The sequence below is a fragment of the Cygnus atratus genome, chromosome 15 (assembly GCF_013377495.2).
Source record: "Cygnus atratus isolate AKBS03 ecotype Queensland, Australia chromosome 15, CAtr_DNAZoo_HiC_assembly, whole genome shotgun sequence".
NCBI classification, from domain to species: Eukaryota; Metazoa; Chordata; class Aves; order Anseriformes; family Anatidae; genus Cygnus; species Cygnus atratus.
The window spans coordinates 1,231,002-1,256,955 of NC_066376.1; the positions used below are offsets into that span (position 1 = coordinate 1,231,002).

A 25,954-nucleotide genomic window follows, 5' to 3' on the forward strand; every position below is an offset into this window, starting at 1 on the left:
CCTTTCCTGTGTCATGTCACACTTTCAGATACCTCCTCTTCTGATTCATCCTTGAGTATGCAGTAGTGGTAGGGAGAACTTCTGTGTCTGCTTCTAAAGTTGAAGTACATCTTTTGAATCATATTTTAAATGAAAATTCAGCAGTACTGTAGGTAATGATAGATATTAGGGTGCAGGATCTCTGCTATTTGGATTCTTTGCTCACCTCTTCTAGGGCCCAGCTTGTTGTGGAACATTTTGAGTAAGAACTGTGTAAGACTTTGGGAAATTGCATAACAGCAGTTTATTCTTCTATGTAATGGTGCTTCTAATAACAATAGTGAAAATGCCTAAAAAAAAAATCTAAAGTTAAAACCAAATCAACTAGCTTTGAAAGTACTTACATTTTTATCCGTTGTAGAAACAAGCATCATAGTTGGGATAAAGGGGAGCTGCTGATGTTAGGAAGTTTGGTTTCATGGATCAGCAGGGTTTTAGTTCAAATATTGTGAATGTGAGGCGAAGTGAAAAGGTTTGATTTTAAAGTAGCCACAGTAATTATTTTCTTCATTGCTATCAAAGGTCTACTGAATGTGTGTCTTCCTGTAGACACAACACAGCCTTGTTCACAGTCCTGCAAGCAGGGCACTGGTCTTCAGAATGAGAATGGGGGCTGGGGAGAGGAGTCTTTTTTAAAGATTCACCCTGGTGGATGGCATTTAACAAGTCGTAACAGTATCGGTGTTTTGTTCTGTGCCTTCTGGATTTTTTTTATTTACCACTAAAATTTTAATACAGGACTTGGGAGAAAATGTATGGTTCGCACCTCACAGAAAGCATTAATCCTAGAATAAAGGTTTTGTGAATGTTCTAGTAGTGCACATTTGACTGTCCTGTGCAAGACAAGTCAGTTGGTGTCAGGAAACAATATGGTACAGTTCCAGCTGTTATATTAGCTGTGTCACTACAGAATTACTGCAAATTACAAGAGTGCCAGCCAGCCTTATGCAGTGGGCCTAAGAAAGAAGTGGGGGAGGCTGCACTCAAGACTTCTGTTCTCTATATGCTTTGGCCTCTTCCATGTCACTTAGCTCAAAAGTTTTCAACTTGAACATTTACAACGTAACTTCTGTACTAAAGTTAAGACTTTAATGCTTAAGATACAATTCAAAGTCTTTACAAGATTCCTGTTGATGTCACCTTAGTTTAAAAGCAAGCTGTTTATTTGGATTTATTGATCTGAACATGTACTCATCACTTCTACAAGTCTTAGGTGATGTTTACTTGGATGATGGCCTAGGTGCCAAATTTTATGCTGAGTGGCAATCCTGTTTTTGATATTACTGTCTGGAGTATAATATCACTCCTGTGGGGATTTGAGGAATGTGATATTAAATCACACTTGATTCCATCCATTCTTCAGAAATAAGCGCTTTTCTTAATGTACCTAAAATAAAGGTATGGAGGAGAAGCAACCCAACGATTAGATTTTTAGTTTGGCTTAGCGTTTTCCTGTTTTTGTGTGCACATGCACATATGTTCCAGCCCTCTGTTAGCAGAGCCTTTGTTGATCTTTCCTTTCCCTTTTCTTTCTAAGGAAATGCACCAGAAATACACTATTGAATGCGATGTCACTGTCCAGACTGTTAAATTTGCTGTTTCATTTTTTGTGCAGACTCTAATTCCAGTATTCAAGAACCACTTCAAAACGCTTCTTCAGAGCTTCTTACAGAGACAGCGAGCAAAGAACTGCACAACCATCTCACGCTAGATGTTGACAATGATACGGAAAGCACTGCTCTATAGAGGAAACTCTTAAACTTTTTGTACTTTCCTCTCCTGGTGGGAAAACTAACAGACTTAACAGTGAAAAGCTTCTTCTGACAAAAGGGCAAACCTGTGTAGAGTTCTGGCTTGTGAGTCACTGCAAAAGTGATTGAGCCATTCAGAAGAAGTCGAATGATCTGTGTCTCAACAATGTTTTTCAGAATCGTGGATAGAAGAAATTAATTAATGCAGAAACTTGCATAGGAAGCATAATTGCTGCTAATACAACTGGTATTAGCAAATATTCCAAACGATTAAGAAGCAAAACATTAGTTATTTAAAGCGCATGTATTATGGAAATAATCTTTTTAATGTCATGGTTAGACTTTTATTTCTAGTTCTTAAGACATTACAAGGAGATGCCTTGCAAGAGACATTCCCTCACTGATTTGCTGCAGATTCTTTTTAAAAACAAGAACCAAAAAATGCCGGAGTGCTGGTGGTGACTGCTGGTTATCAGTTGCCTCATCAAAACTGTGGACGTATTCTAGTGCCTTGAAGGACTGTCATACTGTAGAAGGAAACTTACTGTATCTTTAATCATTTCATTGCTACTCAATGATCAATACTTAATACTTATTTCATAGTTATTTGTATTAACCAAGCCTGCTTTTGTTTATGTGAAACTTGCAAGAGTTCTGAGGTAAAACTGTGGAAGTGTTTTTTTTGTGCTTTCATTGAAAATGGTTGAATTTTGAAAGAACTTTGAACATCTGGTTTGATGCATCGGTTGGTGAACGTTTATAAAAATTAAAGACCATCTTTTGTCAGCCTGAGGCCTGTTTATTGGCGTGCACACGGAGCACCCGTGGTTCGCACTCGGTCAGGAGCAAAGTTCTGCCCTGGAGGCCGTGTGCTCCTCCCCGGGGCTCCGCAGCTAGCGGGGCGCTGCCTGCTCCGCGTGCTCTTCTTTCACGGGCTGCAGAAGACGTGGCCTGGGACTGAACGTGCCACTTCTGTCACGCGGGGATCCCTCGGAACCGCCGGGAGAAGCGCTGGGCACAGCCTGGATCATGCAGAGAAGTGGGAGGGAACGGGCCATACTGTTTCTGGGAACAGGAGGTGGGGCAGAAGAGGAAATCAGTCCCTGGGGGTAACACTCCCGTAGCTAATGAAGTTAACTGCGTTCCCCAGGGGACGCATGGCTCTTGGTGACAAACTCCACGCGTTTTGGCTGCGCTGTCCTTGATGCCGCATCAGAAAGAGCCTGGCTGCCCCCTGCCCTCTGCTCAGGTGCGCCTTGGGAGGGAAGGCACCTGCTGGTAGCGGGTCACCGCTCCAGCCCCGTAACGAGCATTCCGAACCCCTGAGCCCTGCGCTGCTCCCCGATCGGTTTCAGCCCGGTTACCGACCCAGCCCCGCAGCTCAGCGCTCCCCAGGGTCCGCAGGGCTCCTGCCGTCACGCGGGGGGGCCGCAGCAGCAGAGCCCCGCGGGCAGCGCAACCCGCGCGTGGCGCTCCCGGGGCTCCGGTAGGCCACAGGGCGGGCACGGAGCAACCCGGCGGGGCCCTGACGGGGCGGTTTTGTAACGCTGCCGCGCCGCCCCCGGGCTCCCGCCGGGTGCCCGTACCTGCAGGCCTGCTCGGAAGGCGGTGCGGCTGTGCCGTGCTGCGGGGGGGAAACTGGGGGCGTTCTGCACAGCCCGGCTGTCCCGGGCCCACCCCGGCGCGCTGCGACCGGACCCGCGGCTCGGGGCCGCTCCCGGCGCTCGGCGGCTGCACCCGGCCCAGGCCAGACCCCGCCCCCCCACGGGCCCGGCGTCACCGCCCCGCCCTGCAACCTCCACGCCCCGCCCCGTCAGGCCCGCCCCGCCCCTCGTCGCGCGCGGCCCCGCCCCGCCCAATCCCCGTGCTGGCCCTGTCAGGATGGACCCGCCCCTTGTCAGGCGCTTCTCCGCTCCGCCCAATCATCGTCCTGGCCCTGTCAAGATGGACCCGCCCCTTTTCAGGAGCGGCTCCGCACCACCCAATCATCGTCCGAGCCCTGTCAGGATGGACCCGCCGCTTTTCAGGCACGGCTCCGCACCGCCCAATCCCCGTGCTGGCCCTGTCAGGATGGACCCGCCCCTTTTCAGGCGCGGCTCCGCACCGCCCAATCATCGTCCGAGCCCTGTCAGGATGGACCCGCCCCTTTTCAGGCGCGGCTCCGCACCGCCCAATCATCGTCCGAGCCCTGTCAGGATGGACCCGCCCCGCCCCGCCCCGCCTGGCCCCGCTCACCGAGCCCGGCCCCCGGCAGCTCCCGCCCCGCCCCGCCCCGCCCCGCCCCACCCCGCCCATGCCGCTCCCCACCGTGTCCCGGCCCGCCGGCCCCGATCCGCCCGACCCCGGTGCCCGCCCTGTCAGGCCGGAGCTGCCTCCCGACCCTGCCCGTCCCGTCAGGGCTCGCTGCGGCCCGGCCGCCCGGGGAGCCCTCCCTGCCACCAGCGTCCTGGAGACGCAGCCCGGCAGAGGCACGGGGAGCCCGGTCCCGTCCCGTCCCTCCCGTACCGTCCCGTCTCGCCCCCTCCCGGGGCGTCCGGCCCGTTTCCCTCCGCGCCCCGCCCGGACACCGAACACCGCCTCTGTGGGGCTGTTGGGGGAGGGAGCGGGCCCTTGACAAACTCCCGCCGCGTCAGGAGCGAGCACGGCGGGGCCGCGGTCCCGGGACAGTCCCCGGCGGACCCTTACGAGCGGGCGGCAGCGCTGCGGCGCCACGGACGCGACAGGCGAGGGGGCGGGGCCGAACTGACAGAGTCAGGGCCGGGATTGGGCAGAGCGAGGCCGAGCGAGACCGGATTGGGTGGGCAGGGAGTTGCTGTAGGCAATGATTGGGCGGGGCGGGACAAGGCGGGGTGGGAGGCGGGCCCGGCCTGAGAGGGCCGAGGCAGGGATTGGACGGAGCGAGGCGGGATGGGATTGGTTCCAGATGTAGCTGCTGAGGTCAGGGATTGGCTGTAACCTAGCGCGGGGCGGGGCCGAGGGTGTGAAATTTAGCACGTGGGGGAGCAGCTGTCACAGTGTGAAGACGACGACGACGGTGACGGATGAAAATAGGTGCGGTGGCGGCAGTAGAACGGGGTGAGTTGAGTGTGGGCAAAGCGAGCAGATTCTTGGGTACTGGGAGGAATAGGGCCCCGGGGCGCCCCGCGGGGCGCGGCGGCGGCGGGCGGCCGGGCGGGCGCCCCGCGGGGCGCGGCGGCGGCGGGCGGCCGGGCGGGCGCCCCGCGGGGCGCGGCGGCGGCGGGCGGCCGGGCGGGCGCCCCGCGGGGCGCGGCGGCGGCGGGCGGCCGGGCGGGCGCCCCGCGGGGCGCGGCGGCGGCGGGCGGCCGGGCGGGCGCCCCGCGGGGCGCGGCGGGCGGCCGGGCGGGCGCCCCGCGGGGCGCGGCGGGCGGCCGGGCGGGCGCCCCGCGGGGCGCGGCGGGCGGCCGGGCGGGCGCCCCGCGGGGCGCGGCGGGCGGCCGGGCGGGCGCCCCGCGGGGCGCGGCGGGCGGCCGGGCGGGCGCCCCGCGGGGCGCGGCGGGCGGCCGGGCGGGCGCCCCGCGGGGCGCGGCGGGCGGCCGGGCGGGCGCCCCGCGGGGCGCGGCGGGCGGCCGGGCGGGCGCCCCGCGGGGCGCGGCGGGCGGCCGGGCGGGCGCCCCGCGGGGCGCGGCGGGCGGCCGGGCGGGCGCCCCGCGGGGCGCGGCGGGCGGCCGGGCGGGCGCCCCGCGGGGCGCGGCGGGCGGCCGGGCGGGCGCCCCGCGGGGCGCGGCGGGCGGCCGGGCGGGCGCCCCGCGGGGCGCGGCGGGCGGCCGGGCGGGCGCCCCGCGGGGCGCGGCGGGCGGCCGGGCGGGCGCCCCGCGGGGCGCGGCGGGCGGCCGGGCGGGCGCCCCGCGGGGCGCGGCGGGCGGCCGGGCGGGCGCCCCGCGGGGCGCGGCGGGCGGCCGGGCGGGCGCCCCGCGGGGCGCGGCGGGCGGCCGGGCGGGCGCCCCGCGGGGCGCGGCGGGCGGCCGGGCGGGCGCCCCGCGGGGCGCGGCGGGCGGCCGGGCGGGCGCCCCGCGGGGCGCGGCGGGCGGCCGGGCGGGCGCCCCGCGGGGCGCGGCGGCGGGCATCTAATGTGAATATCGGTAACAGTCGCGACTGTTTTGTGGTTTTCTAATAAAAAAAAAAAAACTTTGCAGGTGTCAGAAGCCAAGAAAAAAAAGGAGAGGGACCAGAAGAAAAACATGAAATTCCAATGCAAGTGACGGGTGTCTGGTACTGATGTGTAGAGTTTGAGTTAAACAGACGGCAGGAGCTGGACAAGAGATATGGAAGAACAGAGTTAGCAAGATAAAAGTGCTGGGAAAAAAAAAAGGTAGGATGTAAAATTTATTGTTAATGAGGGAAACGGGGACAGGAGTTGAAGTCATAGAACAGGAGCTGACAAAGAAAAGCTGGACCTGAATTGAAGAGGTGCTGAATAATAAAGCTTTTTTGGGGAAACATGGGACAACAGCTGAAATCATTGACTATGAGTGTGTTTTTTTAATTTTCTGGAGAAATGGGCAAGAACTGAAATACTTGGGTGTTAGCTAAGACTCCACATTCAAGAGGGGAAATCAGGGAGCAAAAGTGAAATCATGGGGAAGGAGCTGAGAAAGAAGAGCTGGACCTGAGCTGGAGGAGCCGAATAATAAAGCTTTTGGGGGGAAACATGGGGCAACAGCTGAAATCACTGACTGTGAGTTTCTTTTTAAACCTTTGGGGGGAAACGTGGGGCAAAAGCTGAACTCCCTGGGAGGAGGTTGAGAAAGAAGGGCTGGACCTGAGCTGAAGAGGAGGTGAATAATAAAGCTTTTTTGGGGAAACATGGGGCAACAGCTGAAATCACTGACTGTGAGTTGTGTTTGTTTTGTTTTTTTAAAAATTTTTCTGGGGAAATGGGCAAGAGCTGAAATAGTTGGGTACAAGCTAAGACACCAGATTTAGGAGAGGAAATAGGAGAGCAAAAGGTGAAATCATGGGGAAGGAGCTGAGAAAGAAGAGCTGGAGGAGCGGAATAATAAAGCTTTTGGGGGGAAACATGGGGCAACAGCTGAAATCACTGACTATGAGTGTTTTTTTTCTGTTGTTGGTTTTTTTTTTAATTTTCTGGAGAAATGGGCAAGAACTGAAATACTTGGGTGCTAGCTAAGACTCCACATTTAAGAGGGGAAATGGGGGAGCAAAAGGTGAAATCATGGGGAAGGAGCTGAGAAAGAAGAGGTGGACCTGAGCTGAGGAGCCGAATAATAAAGCTTTTTTGGGGAAACATGGGGCAACAGCTGAAATCACTGACTGTGAGTTTCTTTTTAAACCTTTGGGGGGAAACGTGGGGCAAAAGCTGAACTCCCTGGGAGGAGGTTGAGAAAGAAGGGCTGGACCTGAGCTGAAGAGGAGCTGAATAATAAAGCTTTTGGGGGGAAACATGGGGCAACAGCTGAAATCATTGACTGTGAGTTGTTGGTGGTTTTTTTTTAATTTTCTGGGGAAATGGGCAAGAGCTGAAATAGTTGGGTACAAGCTAAGACACCAGATTTAGGAGAGGAAATAGGAGAGCAAAAGGTGAAATCATGGGGAAGGAGCTGAGAAAGAAGAGCTGGAGGAGCGGAATAATAAAGCTTTTGGGGGGAAACATGGGGCAACAGCTGAAATCACTGACTATGAGTGTTTTTTTTCTGTTGTTGGTTTTTTTTTTAATTTTCTGGAGAAATGGGCAAGAACTGAAATACTTGGGTGCTAGCTAAGACTCCACATTTAAGAGGGGAAATGGGGGAGCAAAAGGTGAAATCATGGGGAAGGAGCTGAGAAAGAAGAGGTGGACCTGAGCTGAGGAGCCGAATAATAAAGCTTTTTTGGGGAAACATGGGGCCACAACTGAAATCACTGACTGTGAGTTTCTTTTTAAACCTTTGGGGGGAAACGTGGGGCAAAAGCTGAACTCCCTGGGAGGAGGCTGAGGAAGAAGAGCTGGACCTGAGCTGAAGAGGAGGTGAATAATAAAGCTTTTTTGGGGAAACATGGGGCCACAGCTGAAATCACTGACTGTGAGTTGTGTTTTTAACCTTTGGGGGGAAACTTGGGGCAAAAGCTGAACTACCTGGGAGGAGGCTGAGGAAGAAGAGCTGGACCTGAGCTGGAGGAGCCGAATAATAAAGCTTTTTTGGGGAAACATGGGGCAACAGCTGAAATCACTGTGAGTTGTGTTTGTTTTGGTTTTTTTTTTTTAATTTTTCTGGGGAAATGGGCAAGAGCTGAAATAGTTGGGTACAAGCTAAGACACCAGATTTAGGAGAGGAAATAGGAGAGCAAAAGGTGAAATCATGGGGAAGGAGCTGAGAAAGAAGAGCTGGAGGAGCGGAATAATAAAGCTTTTGGGGGGAAACATGGGGCAACAGCTGAAATCACTGACTATGAGTGTTTTTTTTCTGTTGTTGTTTTTTTTTTAATTTTCTGGAGAAATGGGCAAGAGCTGAAATAGCTGGGTGTTAGCTAAGACCACATTCAAGAGAGGAAATGGGGGAACAAAAGGTGAAATCATGGGGAAGGAGCTGAGAAAGAAGAGCTGGACCTGAGCTGAGGAGCTGAATAATAAAGCTTTTTTGGGGAAACATGGGGCAACAGCTGAAATCACTGACTGTGAGTTTCTTTTTAAACCTTTGGGGGGAAACGTGGGGCAAAAGCTGAACTCCCTGGGAGGAGGTTGAGAAAGAAGGGCTGGACCTGAGCTGAAGAGGAGCTGAATAATAAAGCTTTTGGGGGGAAACATGGGGCAACAGCTGAAATCATTGACTGTGAGTTGTTGGTGGTTTTTTTTTAATTTTCTGGGGAAATGGGCAAGAGCTGAAATAGTTGGGTACAAGCTAAGACACCAGATTTAGGAGAGGAAATAGGAGAGCAAAAGGTGAAATCATGGGGAAGGAGCTGAGAAAGAAGAGCTGGAGGAGCGGAATAATAAAGCTTTTTTGGGGAAACATGGGGCAACAGCTGAAATCACTGACTATGAGTGTTTTTTTTCTGTTGTTGGTTTTTTTTTTAATTTTCTGGAGAAATGGGCAAGAACTGAAATACTTGGGTGCTAGCTAAGACTCCACATTTAAGAGGGGAAATGGGGGAGCAAAAGGTGAAATCATGGGGAAGGAGCTGAGAAAGAAGAGCTGGACCTGAGCTGAGGAGCCGAATAATAAAGCTTTTTTGGGGAAACATGGGGCCACAACTGAAATCACTGACTGTGAGTTTCTTTTTAAACCTTTGGGGGGAAACGTGGGGCAAAAGCTGAACTCCCTGGGAGGAGGCTGAGGAAGAAGAGCTGGACCTGAGCTGAAGAGGAGGTGAATAATAAAGCTTTTTTGGGGAAACATGGGGCCACAGCTGAAATCACTGACTGTGAGTTGTGTTTTTAACCTTTGGGGGGAAACTTGGGGCAAAAGCTGAACTCCCTGGGAGGAGGCTGAGGAAGAAGAGCTGGACCTGAGCTGGAGGAGCCGAATAATAAAGCTTTTTTGGGGAAACATGGGGCAACAGCTGAAATCACTGTGAGTTGTGTTTGTTTTGGTTTTTTTTTTTTAATTTTTCTGGGGAAATGGGCAAGAGCTGAAATAGTTGGGTACAAGCTAAGACACCAGATTTAGGAGAGGAAATAGGAGAGCAAAAGGTGAAATCATGGGGAAGGAGCTGAGAAAGAAGAGCTGGAGGAGCCGAATAATAAAGCTTTTGGGGGGAAACATGGGGCAACAGCTGAAATCATTGACTGTGAGTTGTTGGTGGTTTTTTTTTAATTTTCTGGGGAAATGGGCAAGAGCTGAAATAGTTGGGTACAAGCTAAGACACCAGATTTAGGAGAGGAAATAGGAGAGCAAAAGGTGAAATCATGGGGAAGGAGCTGAGAAAGAAGAGCTGGAGGAGCGGAATAATAAAGCTTTTGGGGGGAAACATGGGGCAACAGCTGAAATCACTGACTATGAGTGTTTTTTTTTCTGTTGTTGGTTTTTTTTTTAATTTTCTGGAGAAATGGGCAAGAACTGAAATACTTGGGTGCTAGCTAAGACTCCACATTTAAGAGGGGAAATGGGGGAGCAAAAGGTGAAATCATGGGGAAGGAGCTGAGAAAGAAGAGGTGGACCTGAGCTGAGGAGCCGAATAATAAAGCTTTTTTGGGGAAACATGGGGCCACAACTGAAATCACTGACTGTGAGTTTCTTTTTAAACCTTTGGGGGGAAACGTGGGGCAAAAGCTGAACTCCCTGGGAGGAGGCTGAGGAAGAAGAGCTGGACCTGAGCTGAAGAGGAGGTGAATAATAAAGCTTTTTTGGGGAAACATGGGGCCACAGCTGAAATCACTGACTGTGAGTTGTGTTTTTAACCTTTGGGGGGAAACTTGGGGCAAAAGCTGAACTACCTGGGAGGAGGCTGAGGAAGAAGAGCTGGACCTGAGCTGGAGGAGCCGAATAATAAAGCTTTTTTGGGGAAACATGGGGCAACAGCTGAAATCACTGTGAGTTGTGTTTGTTTTGGTTTTTTTTTTTTAATTTTTCTGGGGAAATGGGCAAGAGCTGAAATAGTTGGGTACAAGCTAAGACACCAGATTTAGGAGAGGAAATAGGAGAGCAAAAGGTGAAATCATGGGGAAGGAGCTGAGAAAGAAGAGCTGGAGGAGCGGAATAATAAAGCTTTTGGGGGGAAACATGGGGCAACAGCTGAAATCACTGACTGTGAGTTTCTTTTTAAACCTTTGGGGGGAAACTTGGGGCAAAAGCTGAACTCCCTGGGAGGAGGCTGAGGAAGAAGAGCTGGACCTGAGCTGGAGGAGCCGAATAATAAAGCTTTTGGGGGGAAACATGGGGCAACAGCTGAAATCACTGAGTTTCTTTTTAATCCTATTGGGGGAAAGGGGGCAAGAGCTGAACTCCCTGGGAAGAGGCTGAGAGAGAAGAGCTGGACCTGAGCTGAAGAGGAGCTGAATAAGAAAGCTTTTGGGGGGAAACATGGGGCAACAGCTGAAATCACTGACTGTGAGTTTCTTTTTAAACCTTTGGGGGGAAACGTGGGGCAAAAGCTGAACTCCCTGGGAGGAGGTTGAGAAAGAAGGGCTGGACCTGAGCTGAAGAGGAGCTGAATAATAAAGCTTTTGGGGGGAAACATGGGGCAACAGCTGAAATCACTGACTGTGAGTTTCTTTTTAAACCTTTGGGGGGAAACGTGGGGCAAAAGCTGAACTCCCTGGGAGGAGGTTGAGAAAGAAGGGCTGGACCTGAGCTGAAGAGGAGGTGAATAATAAAGCTTTTTTGGGGAAACATGGGGCAACAGCTGAAATCACTGACTGTGAGTTGTGTTTGTTTTGTTTTTTTTTTTAATTTTTCTGGGGAAATGGGCAAGAGCTGAAATAGTTGGGTACAAGCTAAGACACCAGATTTAGGAGAGGAAATAGGAGAGCAAAAGGTGAAATCATGGGGAAGGAGCTGAGAAAGAAGAGCTGGAGGAGCGGAATAATAAAGCTTTTGGGGGGAAACATGGGGCAACAGCTGAAATCACTGACTATGAGTGTTTTTTTTCTGTTGTTGGTTTTTTTTTTAATTTTCTGGAGAAATGGGCAAGAACTGAAATACTTGGGTGCTAGCTAAGACTCCACATTTAAGAGGGGAAATGGGGGAGCAAAAGGTGAAATCATGGGGAAGGAGCTGAGAAAGAAGAGGTGGACCTGAGCTGAGGAGCCGAATAATAAAGCTTTTTTGGGGAAACATGGGGCCACAACTGAAATCACTGACTGTGAGTTTCTTTTTAAACCTTTGGGGGGAAACGTGGGGCAAAAGCTGAACTCCCTGGGAGGAGGCTGAGGAAGAAGAGCTGGACCTGAGCTGAAGAGGAGGTGAATAATAAAGCTTTTTTGGGGAAACATGGGGCCACAGCTGAAATCACTGACTGTGAGTTGTGTTTTTAACCTTTGGGGGGAAACTTGGGGCAAAAGCTGAACTCCCTGGGAGGAGGCTGAGGAAGAAGAGCTGGACCTGAGCTGGAGGAGCCGAATAATAAAGCTTTTTTGGGGAAACATGGGGCAACAGCTGAAATCACTGTGAGTTGTGTTTGTTTTGGTTTTTTTTTTTTAATTTTTCTGGGGAAATGGGCAAGAGCTGAAATAGTTGGGTACAAGCTAAGACACCAGATTTAGGAGAGGAAATAGGAGAGCAAAAGGTGAAATCATGGGGAAGGAGCTGAGAAAGAAGAGCTGGAGGAGCCGAATAATAAAGCTTTTGGGGGGAAACATGGGGCAACAGCTGAAATCATTGACTGTGAGTTGTTGGTGGTTTTTTTTTAATTTTCTGGGGAAATGGGCAAGAGCTGAAATAGTTGGGTACAAGCTAAGACACCAGATTTAGGAGAGGAAATAGGAGAGCAAAAGGTGAAATCATGGGGAAGGAGCTGAGAAAGAAGAGCTGGAGGAGCGGAATAATAAAGCTTTTGGGGGGAAACATGGGGCAACAGCTGAAATCACTGACTATGAGTGTTTTTTTTCTGTTGTTGGTTTTTTTTTTAATTTTCTGGAGAAATGGGCAAGAACTGAAATACTTGGGTGCTAGCTAAGACTCCACATTTAAGAGGGGAAATGGGGGAGCAAAAGGTGAAATCATGGGGAAGGAGCTGAGAAAGAAGAGGTGGACCTGAGCTGAGGAGCCGAATAATAAAGCTTTTTTGGGGAAACATGGGGCCACAACTGAAATCACTGACTGTGAGTTTCTTTTTAAACCTTTGGGGGGAAACGTGGGGCAAAAGCTGAACTCCCTGGGAGGAGGCTGAGGAAGAAGAGCTGGACCTGAGCTGAAGAGGAGGTGAATAATAAAGCTTTTTTGGGGAAACATGGGGCCACAGCTGAAATCACTGACTGTGAGTTGTGTTTTTAACCTTTGGGGGGAAACTTGGGGCAAAAGCTGAACTACCTGGGAGGAGGCTGAGGAAGAAGAGCTGGACCTGAGCTGGAGGAGCCGAATAATAAAGCTTTTTTGGGGAAACATGGGGCAACAGCTGAAATCACTGTGAGTTGTGTTTGTTTTGTTTTTTTTTTTTTAATTTTTCTGGGGAAATGGGCAAGAGCTGAAATAGTTGGGTACAAGCTAAGACACCAGATTTAGGAGAGGAAATAGGAGAGCAAAAGGTGAAATCATGGGGAAGGAGCTGAGAAAGAAGAGCTGGAGGAGCGGAATAATAAAGCTTTTGGGGGGAAACATGGGGCAACAGCTGAAATCACTGACTGTGAGTTTCTTTTTAAACCTTTGGGGGGAAACTTGGGGCAAAAGCTGAACTCCCTGGGAGGAGGCTGAGGAAGAAGAGCTGGACCTGAGCTGGAGGAGCCGAATAATAAAGCTTTTGGGGGGAAACATGGGGCAACAGCTGAAATCACTGAGTTTCTTTTTAATCCTATTGGGGGAAAGGGGGCAAGAGCTGAACTCCCTGGGAAGAGGCTGAGAGAGAAGAGCTGGACCTGAGCTGAAGAGGAGCTGAATAAGAAAGCTTTTGGGGGGAAACATGGGGCAACAGCTGAAATCACTGACTGTGAGTTTCTTTTTAAACCTTTGGGGGGAAACGTGGGGCAAAAGCTGAACTCCCTGGGAGGAGGTTGAGAAAGAAGGGCTGGACCTGAGCTGAAGAGGAGCTGAATAATAAAGCTTTTGGGGGGAAACATGGGGCAACAGCTGAAATCACTGACTGTGAGTTTCTTTTTAAACCTTTGGGGGGAAACGTGGGGCAAAAGCTGAACTCCCTGGGAGGAGGTTGAGAAAGAAGGGCTGGACCTGAGCTGAAGAGGAGGTGAATAATAAAGCTTTTTTGGGGAAACATGGGGCAACAGCTGAAATCACTGACTGTGAGTTGTGTTTGTTTTGTTTTTTTTTTTAATTTTTCTGGGGAAATGGGCAAGAGCTGAAATAGTTGGGTACAAGCTAAGACACCAGATTTAGGAGAGGAAATAGGAGAGCAAAAGGTGAAATCATGGGGAAGGAGCTGAGAAAGAAGAGCTGGAGGAGCGGAATAATAAAGCTTTTGGGGGGAAACATGGGGCAACAGCTGAAATCACTGACTATGAGTGTTTTTTTTCTGTTGTTGGTTTTTTTTTTAATTTTCTGGAGAAATGGGCAAGAACTGAAATACTTGGGTGCTAGCTAAGACTCCACATTTAAGAGGGGAAATGGGGGAGCAAAAGGTGAAATCATGGGGAAGGAGCTGAGAAAGAAGAGGTGGACCTGAGCTGAGGAGCTGAATAATAAAGCTTTTTTGGGGAAACATGGGGCCACAACTGAAATCACTGACTGTGAGTTTCTTTTTAAACCTTTGGGGGGAAACGTGGGGCAAAAGCTGAACTCCCTGGGAGGAGGCTGAGGAAGAAGAGCTGGACCTGAGCTGAAGAGGAGGTGAATAATAAAGCTTTTTTGGGGAAACATGGGGCCACAGCTGAAATCACTGACTGTGAGTTGTGTTTTTAACCTTTGGGGGGAAACTTGGGGCAAAAGCTGAACTCCCTGGGAGGAGGCTGAGGAAGAAGAGCTGGACCTGAGCTGGAGGAGCCGAATAATAAAGCTTTTTTGGGGAAACATGGGGCAACAGCTGAAATCACTGTGAGTTGTGTTTGTTTTGGTTTTTTTTTTTTAATTTTTCTGGGGAAATGGGCAAGAGCTGAAATAGTTGGGTACAAGCTAAGACACCAGATTTAGGAGAGGAAATAGGAGAGCAAAAGGTGAAATCATGGGGAAGGAGCTGAGAAAGAAGAGCTGGAGGAGCCGAATAATAAAGCTTTTGGGGGAAACATGGGGCAACAGCTGAAATCATTGACTGTGAGTTGTTGGTGGTTTTTTTTTAATTTTCTGGGGAAATGGGCAAGAGCTGAAATAGTTGGGTACAAGCTAAGACACCAGATTTAGGAGAGGAAATAGGAGAGCAAAAGGTGAAATCATGGGGAAGGAGCTGAGAAAGAAGAGCTGGAGGAGCGGAATAATAAAGCTTTTGGGGGGAAACATGGGGCAACAGCTGAAATCACTGACTATGAGTGTTTTTTTTCTGTTGTTGGTTTTTTTTTTAATTTTCTGGAGAAATGGGCAAGAACTGAAATACTTGGGTGCTAGCTAAGACTCCACATTTAAGAGGGGAAATGGGGGAGCAAAAGGTGAAATCATGGGGAAGGAGCTGAGAAAGAAGAGGTGGACCTGAGCTGAGGAGCCGAATAATAAAGCTTTTTTGGGGAAACATGGGGCCACAACTGAAATCACTGACTGTGAGTTTCTTTTTAAACCTTTGGGGGGAAACGTGGGGCAAAAGCTGAACTCCCTGGGAGGAGGCTGAGGAAGAAGAGCTGGACCTGAGCTGAAGAGGAGGTGAATAATAAAGCTTTTTTGGGGAAACATGGGGCCACAGCTGAAATCACTGACTGTGAGTTGTGTTTTTAACCTTTGGGGGGAAACTTGGGGCAAAAGCTGAACTACCTGGGAGGAGGCTGAGGAAGAAGAGCTGGACCTGAGCTGGAGGAGCCGAATAATAAAGCTTTTTTGGGGAAACATGGGGCAACAGCTGAAATCACTGTGAGTTGTGTTTGTTTTGTTTTTTTTTTTTTAATTTTTCTGGGGAAATGGGCAAGAGCTGAAATAGTTGGGTACAAGCTAAGACACCAGATTTAGGAGAGGAAATAGGAGAGCAAAAGGTGAAATCATGGGGAAGGAGCTGAGAAAGAAGAGCTGGAGGAGCGGAATAATAAAGCTTTTGGGGGGAAACATGGGGCAACAGCTGAAATCACTGACTGTGAGTTTCTTTTTAAACCTTTGGGGGGAAACTTGGGGCAAAAGCTGAACTCCCTGGGAGGAGGCTGAGGAAGAAGAGCTGGACCTGAGCTGGAGGAGCCGAATAATAAAGCTTTTGGGGGGAAACATGGGGCAACAGCTGAAATCACTGAGTTTCTTTTTAATCCTATTGGGGGAAAGGGGGCAAGAGCTGAACTCCCTGGGAAGAGGCTGAGAGAGAAGAGCTGGACCTGAGCTGAAGAGGAGCTGAATAAGAAAGCTTTTGGGGGGAAACATGGGGCAACAGCTGAAATCACTGACTGTGAGTTTCTTTTTAAACCTTTGGGGGGAAACGTGGGGCAAAAGCTGAACTCCCTGGGAGGAGGTTGAGAAAGAAGGGCTGGACCTGAGCTGAAGAGGAGCTGAATAATAAAGCTTTTGGGGGGAAACATGGGGCAACAGCTGAAATCACTGACTGTGAGTTTCTTTTTAAACCTTTGGGGGGAAACGTGGGGCAAAAGCTGAACTCCCTGGGAGGAGGTTGAGAAAGAAGGGCTGGACCTGAGCTGAAGAGGAGGTGAATAATAAAGCTTTTTTGGGGAAACATGGGGCAACAGCTGAAATCACTGACTGTGAGTTGTGTTTGTTTTGTTTTTTTTTTTAATTTTTCTGGGGAAATGGGCAAGAGCTGAAATAGTTGGGTACAAGCTAAGACACCAGATTTAGGAGAGGAAATAGGAGAGCAAAAGGTGAAATCATGGGGAAGGAGCTGAGAAAGAAGAGCTGGAGGAGCGGAATAATAAAGCTTTTGGGGGGAAACATGGGGCAACAGCTGAAATCACTGACTATGAGTGTTTTTTTTCTGTTGTTGGTTTTTTTTTTAATTTTCTGGAGAAATGGGCAAGAACTGAAATACTTGGGTGCTAGCTAAGACTCCACATTTAAGAGGGGAAATGGGGGAGCAAAAGGTGAAATCATGGGGAAGGAGCTGAGAAAGAAGAGGTGGACCTGAGCTGAGGAGCCGAATAATAAAGCTTTTTTGGGGAAACATGGGGCCACAACTGAAATCACTGACTGTGAGTTTCTTTTTAAACCTTTGGGGGGAAACGTGGGGCAAAAGCTGAACTCCCTGGGAGGAGGTTGAGAAAGAAGGGCTGGACCTGAGCTGAAGAGGAGCTGAATAATAAAGCTTTTGGGGGGAAACATGGGGCAACAGCTGAAATCATTGACTGTGAGTTGTTGGTGGTTTTTTTTTAATTTTCTGGGGAAATGGGCAAGAGCTGAAATAGTTGGGTACAAGCTAAGACACCAGATTTAGGAGAGGAAATAGGAGAGCAAAAGGTGAAATCATGGGGAAGGAGCTGAGAAAGAAGAGCTGGAGGAGCGGAATAATAAAGCTTTTGGGGGGAAACATGGGGCAACAGCTGAAATCACTGACTATGAGTGTTTTTTTTCTGTTGTTGGTTTTTTTTTTAATTTTCTGGAGAAATGGGCAAGAACTGAAATACTTGGGTGCTAGCTAAGACTCCACATTTAAGAGGGGAAATGGGGGAGCAAAAGGTGAAATCATGGGGAAGGAGCTGAGAAAGAAGAGGTGGACCTGAGCTGAGGAGCCGAATAATAAAGCTTTTTTGGGGAAACATGGGGCCACAACTGAAATCACTGACTGTGAGTTTCTTTTTAAACCTTTGGGGGGAAACGTGGGGCAAAAGCTGAACTCCCTGGGAGGAGGCTGAGGAAGAAGAGCTGGACCTGAGCTGAAGAGGAGGTGAATAATAAAGCTTTTTTGGGGAAACATGGGGCCACAGCTGAAATCACTGACTGTGAGTTGTGTTTTTAACCTTTGGGGGGAAACTTGGGGCAAAAGCTGAACTACCTGGGAGGAGGCTGAGGAAGAAGAGCTGGACCTGAGCTGGAGGAGCCGAATAATAAAGCTTTTTTGGGGAAACATGGGGCAACAGCTGAAATCACTGACTGTGAGTTTCTTTTTAAACCTTTGGGGGGAAACGTGGGGCAAAAGCTGAACTCCATGGGAAGAGGTTGAGAAAGAAGGGCTGGACCTGAGCTGAAGAGGAGGTGAATAATAAAGCTTTTTTGGGGAAACATGGGGCAACAGCTGAAATCACTGTGAGTTGTGTTTGTTTTGGTTTTTTTTTTTTAATTTTTCTGGGGAAATGGGCAAGAGCTGAAATAGTTGGGTACAAGCTAAGACACCAGATTTAGGAGAGGAAAAAGGAGAGCAAAAGGTGAAATCATGGGGAAGGAGCTGAGAAAGAAGAGCTGGAGGAGCCGAATAATAAAGCTTTTGGGGGGAAACATGGGGCAACAGCTGAAATCACTGACTATGAGTGTTTTTTTTTTTAATTTTCTGGAGAAATGGGCAAGAGCTGAAATAGCTGGGTGTTAGCTAAGACCACATTCAAGAGAGGAAATGGGGGAGCAAAAGGTGAAATCATGGGGAAGGAGCTGAGAAAGAAGAGCTGGACCTGAGCTGAGGAGCTGAATAATAAAGCTTTTTTGGGGAAACATGGGGCAACAGCTGAAATCACTGACTGTGAGTTTCTTTTTAAACCTTTGGGGGGAAACTTGGGGCAAAAGCTGAACTCCCTGGGAGGAGGCTGAGGAAGAAGAGCTGGACCTGAGCTGGAGGAGCCGAATAATAAAGCTTTTGGGGGGAAACATGGGGCAACAGCTGAAATCACTGACTGTGAGTTTCTTTTTAAACCTTTGGGGGGAAACGTGGGGCAAAAGCTGAACTCCCTGGGAGGAGGTTGAGAAAGAAGGGCTGGACCTGAGCTGAAGAGGAGCTGAATAATAAAGCTTTTGGGGGGAAACATGGGGCAACAGCTGAAATCATTGACTGTGAGTTGTTGGTGGTTTTTTTTTAATTTTCTGGGGAAATGGGCAAGAGCTGAAATAGTTGGGTACAAGCTAAGACACCAGATTTAGGAGAGGAAATAGGAGAGCAAAAGGTGAAATCATGGGGAAGGAGCTGAGAAAGAAGAGCTGGAGGAGCGGAATAATAAAGCTTTTTTGGGGAAACATGGGGCAACAGCTGAAATCACTGACTATGAGTGTTTTTTTTCTGTTGTTGGTTTTTTTTTTAATTTTCTGGAGAAATGGGCAAGAACTGAAATACTTGGGTGCTAGCTAAGACTCCACATTTAAGAGGGGAAATGGGGGAGCAAAAGGTGAAATCATGGGGAAGGAGCTGAGAAAGAAGAGCTGGACCTGAGCTGAGGAGCCGAATAATAAAGCTTTTTTGGGGAAACATGGGGCCACAACTGAAATCACTGACTGTGAGTTTCTTTTTAAACCTTTGGGGGGAAACGTGGGGCAAAAGCTGAACTCCCTGGGAGGAGGCTGAGGAAGAAGAGCTGGACCTGAGCTGAAGAGGAGGTGAATAATAAAGCTTTTTTGGGGAAACATGGGGCCACAGCTGAAATCACTGACTGTGAGTTGTGTTTTTAACCTTTGGGGGGAAACTTGGGGCAAAAGCTGAACTCCCTGGGAGGAGGCTGAGGAAGAAGAGCTGGACCTGAGCTGGAGGAGCCGAATAATAAAGCTTTTTTGGGGAAACATGGGGCAACAGCTGAAATCACTGTGAGTTGTGTTTGTTTTGGTTTTTTTTTTTTAATTTTTCTGGGGAAATGGGCAAGAGCTGAAATAGTTGGGTACAAGCTAAGACACCAGATTTAGGAGAGGAAATAGGAGAGCAAAAGGTGAAATCATGGGGAAGGAGCTGAGAAAGAAGAGCTGGAGGAGCGGAATAATAAAGCTTTTGGGGGGAAACATGGGGCAACAGCTGAAATCATTGACTGTGAGTTGTTGGTGGTTTTTTTTTAATTTTCTGGGGAAATGGGCAAGAGCTGAAATAGTTGGGTACAAGCTAAGACACCAGATTTAGGAGAGGAAATAGGAGAGCAAAAGGTGAAATCATGGGGAAGGAGCTGAGAAAGAAGAGCTGGAGGAGCGGAATAATAAAGCTTTTGGGGGGAAACATGGGGCAACAGCTGAAATCATTGACTGTGAGTTGTTGGTGGTTTTTTTTTAATTTTCTGGGGAAATGGGCAAGAGCTGAAATAGTTGGGTACAAGCTAAGACACCAGATTTAGGAGAGGAAATAGGAGAGCAAAAGGTGAAATCATGGGGAAGGAGCTGAGAAAGAAGAGCTGGAGGAGCGGAATAATAAAGCTTTTTTGGGGAAACATGGGGCAACAGCTGAAATCACTGACTATGAGTGTTTTTTTTCTGTTGTTGGTTTTTTTTTTAATTTTCTGGAGAAATGGGCAAGAACTGAAATACTTGGGTGCTAGCTAAGACTCCACATTTAAGAGGGGAAATGGGGGAGCAAAAGGTGAAATCATGGGGAAGGAGCTGAGAAAGAAGAGGTGGACCTGAGCTGAGGAGCCGAATAATAAAGCTTTTTTGGGGAAACATGGGGCCACAACTGAAATCACTGACTGTGAGTTTCTTTTTAAACCTTTGGGGGGAAACGTGGGGCAAAAGCTGAACTCCCTGGGAGGAGGCTGAGGAAGAAGAGCTGGACCTGAGCTGAAGAGGAGGTGAATAATAAAGCTTTTTTGGGGAAACATGGGGCCACAGCTGAAATCACTGACTGTGAGTTGTGTTTTTAACCTTTGGGGGGAAACTTGGGGCAAAAGCTGAACTACCTGGGAGGAGGCTGAGGAAGAAGAGCTGGACCTGAGCTGGAGGAGCCGAATAATAAAGCTTTTTTGGGGAAACATGGGGCAACAGCTGAAATCACTGTGAGTTGTGTTTGTTTTGGTTTTTTTTTTTTAATTTTTCTGGGGAAATGGGCAAGAACTGAAATAGTTGGGTACAAGCTAAGACACCAGATTTAGGAGAGGAAATAGGAGAGCAAAAGGTGAAATCATGGGGAAGGAGCTGAGAAAGAAGAGCTGGAGGAGCGGAATAATAAAGCTTTTGGGGGGAAACATGGGGCAACAGCTGAAATCACTGACTGTGAGTTTCTTTTTAAACCTTTGGGGGGAAACTTGGGGCAAAAGCTGAACTCCCTGGGAGGAGGCTGAGGAAGAAGAGCTGGACCTGAGCTGGAGGAGCCGAATAATAAAGCTTTTGGGGGGAAACATGGGGCAACAGCTGAAATCACTGAGTTTCTTTTTAATCCTATTGGGGGAAAGGGGGCAAGAGCTGAACTCCCTGGGAAGAGGCTGAGAGAGAAGAGCTGGACCTGAGCTGAAGAGGAGCTGAATAAGAAAGCTTTTGGGGGGAAACATGGGGCAACAGCTGAAATCACTGACTGTGAGTTTCTTTTTAAACCTTTGGGGGGAAACGTGGGGCAAAAGCTGAACTCCCTGGGAGGAGGTTGAGAAAGAAGGGCTGGACCTGAGCTGAAGAGGAGCTGAATAATAAAGCTTTTGGGGGGAAACATGGGGCAACAGCTGAAATCACTGACTGTGAGTTTCTTTTTAAACCTTTGGGGGGAAACGTGGGGCAAAAGCTGAACTCCCTGGGAGGAGGTTGAGAAAGAAGGGCTGGACCTGAGCTGAAGAGGAGGTGAATAATAAAGCTTTTTTGGGGAAACATGGGGCAACAGCTGAAATCACTGACTGTGAGTTGTGTTTGTTTTGTTTTTTTTTTTTAATTTTTCTGGGGAAATGGGCAAGAGCTGAAATAGTTGGGTACAAGCTAAGACACCAGATTTAGGAGAGGAAATAGGAGAGCAAAAGGTGAAATCATGGGGAAGGAGCTGAGAAAGAAGAGCTGGAGGAGCCGAATAATAAAGCTTTTGGGGGGAAACATGGGGCAACAGCTGAAATCACTGAGTTTCTTTTTAATCCTATTGGGGGAAAGGGGGCAAGAGCTGAACTCCCTGGGAAGAGGCTGAGAGAGAAGAGCTGGACCTGAGCTGAAGAGGAGCTGAATAAGAAAGCTTTCTGGGGAAACATGGAGCAACAGCTGAAATCACTGAATTGTTTTTTTTTTAATTATTGAGGAATACTTGGGTCAAATGATGAATTCACTAGGGAACATTTGAAAATAAAGATTTTGGTACTGAAACCATCTTTTTCAGCTGAAAAGAAAGAGATGGCCTTTATACCGAAGGCGCAGTGCATAAAGACCCATCTGTCAGCAGGGTAGGAGCTGTGAAAACGCTGCATTTGGATGGTGCTGTGCAGTTCCACAGCATCTCTTCCTGGGTGTGCCACTTCTGGAGGTGCATCCCCTGGCACAAGCTCTGATTTCCCAGGGCACCCATGAGCTGAAGGTTTTAAAATATGTTGCTGCTAGCAGCAGCAGCCTGGAGCAATGAGAGCACCTCTTCCACGGACTGTGGCATCTTGAGCTGGGGCGAAGCTGAACACTTAGAGCTGCAGCTGATATCGCCACATGAACCTCCCATAAAGATCTTGGGACAAACCTCAGGTTGTGAGCTTGCATATGACAGGGCTCAGGAGGGTGCTGGGGGTGCAAAGGTGACTGTTGGGCAGCACTGTGTGAAGCCAGTGCATGTTCAGGGGCTGTGGTGCCAGGAGGGAGCAGCTGCTGCTGGGCCCATCCCAGAGCTCTGCCTGCGGCCACCACCAGCCCCATGTGCGGTGGGCTCCATGCCCGCGGGGAGCGGAGGTACTCAAGTGGAGTTGCAGTGGGCCTGTCCCGGCCTCAGAGCCCTGCGGGTGCTCTCTGCCCTCCCTCTGCCCCCATCGACCCCGGTCACCCCTTTCTGCCCAGGTCACGGATGGGTGGTGCTGGCCAGAGCTCACCTGGATGTGGAGCTCGGGGCTGCGGCAGGGCCCTGGCAGCCACCAGCCAGGAGTGCCCGGCCACAGGGCAGTGGCACCCTCAGCCTGGCCTGGGGCTGCCTGCAAGATGTGGACCTACACCCAGGGATGGCATTGCTGCCACAAATCAGCCGTGACCCACTCAAGAGACCGTCCATTGTCAGCCTGAGGCCTGTTTATTGGCGTGCACACGGAGCACCCGTGGTTCGCACTCGGTCAGGAGCAAAGTTCTGCCCTGGAGGCCGTGTGCTCCTCCCCGGGGCTCCGCAGCTAGCGGGGCGCTGCCTGCTCCGCGTGCTCTTCTTTCACGGGCTGCAGAAGACGTGGCCTGGGACTGAACGTGCCACTTCTGTCACGCGGGGATCCCTCGGAACCGCCGGGAGAAGCGCTGGGCACAGCCTGGATCATGCAGAGAAGTGGGAGGGAACGGGCCATACTGTTTCTGGGAACAGGAGGTGGGGCAGAAGAGGAAATCAGTCCCTGGGGGTAACACTCCCGTAACTAATGAAGTTAACTGCGTTCCCCAGGGGACGCATGGCTCTTGGTGACAAACTCCACGCATTTTGGCTGCGCTGTCCTTGATGCCGCATCAGAAAGAGCCTGGCTGCCCCCTGCCCTCTGCTCAGGTGCGCCTTGGGAGGGAAGGCACCTGCTGGTAGCGGGTCACCGCTCCAGCCCCGTAACGAGCTCTTCTACCTCCAAGTTCAGTGGCATGAGGCAGAACTGTAGCCATGTGACTAAATGGGATGCTCATCCCTAAAACCGTGTGCAGCGTACCTGAATCCAGGGCAAGTTGTAAAGGACTTAGATACATTCTCAGGAAGTCTCCTGGGCTTGCACATTCTTCGGCTCTGCACAAACGGCTAATTGTCTCTGCCGGGATCAGCAGCTTGGGTGCAAGAGTGTGTGGACTGTCGGTCGCATCCTCGCTGTCATCCTTGGGAATACGCATCGTGTGTCAGGGCAGGTGGCACAGGGGATGGCAGGTTGCTGCCATTGCTGGGGCGGGGCAACCGGGGAAGTTTCTTACAGCTCGAGTATCTTCAGCTTACCTCGGCAGGTTTTGGTGTGCAGGCTGCCACTCTGAACAGGAGATTAAGGCACTCTGTGACTGTCCCTTCTGCAGGCTGTGACTCTGTTGTGTCTTGTGGTTGTGTCACAGGAGATGTCACCACTCTCACATACCAGTCTGGGAACAGTCTGGTGGGGATGTTATGTGCTACCACTGCAACTTTAATGTCCTGAAGTAAAGCACTGAGCGGAAAGAGTGAAATCCATCCTTAGAGCAGCAAGGATTTTATATCACAACACATTCAAGTTTCATAAAACATGTGACAACATGGCATCTGCAGGCCTAATGCTATGCTAGAGCACTGTACACCTGGGGCGTGCAGCAACCCTCCCACCCCGGGCCGTCCACCTTGCAGATCCTCCAGCAGAAGCTGTTTCCAGTTGCACCCTAACAACTGGGCAAGGGTCTCAAGTGGACTGGTTGGATGGGAGGGTAAAAAATGAGCAGAAGAGCAGTAGGGATTTAGTAAACAAATGCAGGAGTGGGATGGTGGTACTGTACTCCGCAGGTACACAAATGGTTACTAAGAAGGGTATGTAACCATAGCTAATGTTCAGTTTAACCTTAAAGGGAGCATTCTACCACTTCTGTTACAATTTTCTTTTGGAGAAGCTAATGGGAACCGCTTACCTGGGACCTTGATCTTGGAGAGAAGCTAGATCTCGGATGATAAGATGTATTGTGCTGCTGCAAGACTGCCAAGGAATGGGTAGAGTTTTTATGGAATTGCATATTACAAAATAATTTGTGAATACAAAAATAACTTATCAGCTTCCCCGCCTGTAAATGAGCTTTCTCTTTTAGTCCCAGACATTGCAAACAAAGCACATTCATATTACATTTGATGGAACATGTCATCTCTTTCTGTCAAATTACTGTTCTGGGGCAGTTATCAGAAGTATGAGGTGGAGCAAGTTTCAGAGGTAAGCTTTGGAAACCACCTCACCATTATTCAGGTCTTAGTTCTTACGTTAGGCCAATGTATGGAGGAAGAGGTGGTTACGCATCTGTAGTTGCTGGATTTTGGAAGCCATGTTTGTACAAAGATGAACTGAAGTTGGATCCCAACAGCAATTTCTTTAACTTACCTCCACTACATGAAGAACATAGCTGGAACAGAGAAGTAGCAGACCTGAGACTGGTTCTCTTGAGTTGTGCTTTGAGGCATATTCAAACAATCTTCTGTGATAACCTTGTTTCAAAAGAAAAACTGGCAGTTTGTCAAACTGCTTATAGTGATAGTTCCAGCAGCATGTGCTGTTTGTTCTGTTCTGTGCACTCTCTGCTGCCACAGACAACAGACTTACAAATTATGCTTTTAGTATTCAGAAGGAATGTTAAAGTATCGTTAACATGGGATTCCCTTCTTCACATATGCAGTGACACAATTCGTGTTAGCTCGTAAAACCGCACCAAATCCTGCACCACTTAGTGCAGCTGAAGCCTCCAATTTCTATCAGCACTTGTTTACTCGACAGATGAAGTTACATGTTGGCTGCTGTAGATGCACCACCTGAAGGCCTCAAATGTGGAGCACTTCAGTAGTTTTGTAGGCGGAGTCGGATTCTTGCCTGTGCTCAGCATTGGCACAAACTGATGCAATTTTAAGTACCTGTCTTAATGTATCTCACTCACTAGAAAAAAAACGTTTACTTTAAGATGGCTGAGAAAGTCATGCTTGTAAGTTGTTTGTAAAAACTGTATCATACTGCAAAAATAGTCTTGCTCTCCCTCAGGGTTTCTAATTGTCCTATTTCCTTAGGAAGGATTCCTAAGTGATAATTCTCTCTATATGCTCTAACAAAAATGGTGCTTTCTTATTTCATGTGCTACGACAGGGCCTGTATGCATCCCTGCTCCATGCTGCCCATTGTGTCACTCTGTGCACGTGCAGCACGAAGAGCTTTAGCACACGGTATTTGCTCCAACTCGGCAGCAGTTCTGCTGCACTGTACAGCAGTACCGTGCCCTGGGGCATGTCCCGAGCGAAGAGGAAGAAACAAGAGGGGGGAGGCAGCACTTGCCGCGCACCCAGGTCCCCACCACGCACCTGCCACCTCCTCCGCCGCCGCCTCGCCCAGCCGCGCTGTCACCAGCAGCCGGTGCAGGGGGAGCCGGGCCTGTGCTGAGAGGTGTGGGGTCAGGGCAGGGCATGGTCAGGGCGGGGTCGGGGTGGGGCTAGGGTGGGGCAGGGTGGGATGGGGTGGGGTCAGGGCAGGGCTGGTTCAGAGCAGGGCGGGGTCAGGGCAAGAGCAGGGTGGGGTGGGGTCAGGGCGTGACCAGGGTGGGACGGGATGGGGCGTGGTCAGAACAGGGCGTGGTCCCTCTCGCCCCGCCCCCGGCCCAGCCCCCACCCGCTCCTTGCCGTGCCGCCGCAGCTGCTGCTGTGCCAGGAGGTTCTGCCGCTCCAGCGCCGCGGGCTCCGCCGAGTCCCGCTGGGCCGCCGCCATGGCCGCGCCGCGGGGCTGGGGCCGGGGCCCCTCAGCGGCCGTCGGGGCCGATTCTGGGCCCGTGCTGGGCTCGGTCCCCCTGCCCCGCGCCCCCCCCCCCGTCCCGGCCGGGAGCAGCTCGCTCCCC

General features: G+C 50.3%; 2 protein-coding genes across 6 annotated transcripts in view; one reads left to right on the forward strand and one right to left on the reverse strand.

Moving 5' to 3' along the window:
• The window catches only part of ARHGAP17 (Rho GTPase activating protein 17), a 42,493-nt gene extending 39,917 nt beyond the window's left edge, over positions 1 to 2,576 (forward strand). For 4 of the 5 annotated variants that reach the window (XM_035563443.2, XM_035563444.2, XM_035563441.2 and 1 more), the window contains one exon: positions 1,655 to 2,576. Coding sequence is in view for 2 of the 5 variants with exons in the window: in XM_035563441.2 (XP_035419334.1) it covers positions 1,655 to 1,785 (131 nt within the window). In the remaining 3 variants the exon portion in view is untranslated. The remainder of the gene's footprint in view (positions 1 to 1,654) is intronic. The other variant, XM_035563442.2, reaches the window with a different exon arrangement.
• Positions 2,577 to 22,470: 19,894 nt separating this feature from the next.
• TEX47 (testis expressed 47) lies at positions 22,471 to 25,827 on the reverse strand. Its single transcript, XM_035563324.2, has 7 exons — positions 25,732 to 25,827; positions 25,428 to 25,497; positions 24,466 to 24,569; positions 24,008 to 24,072; positions 23,358 to 23,559; positions 23,083 to 23,242; positions 22,471 to 22,747 (listed from the first exon to the last, which is right to left on the reverse strand). Exons 1-7 carry the CDS (start codon positions 25,825 to 25,827, stop codon positions 22,710 to 22,712), a joined length of 735 nt encoding a protein of 244 aa, XP_035419217.1. The 3' UTR covers positions 22,471 to 22,709.
• Between the last annotated feature and the right edge of the window lie 127 nt (positions 25,828 to 25,954).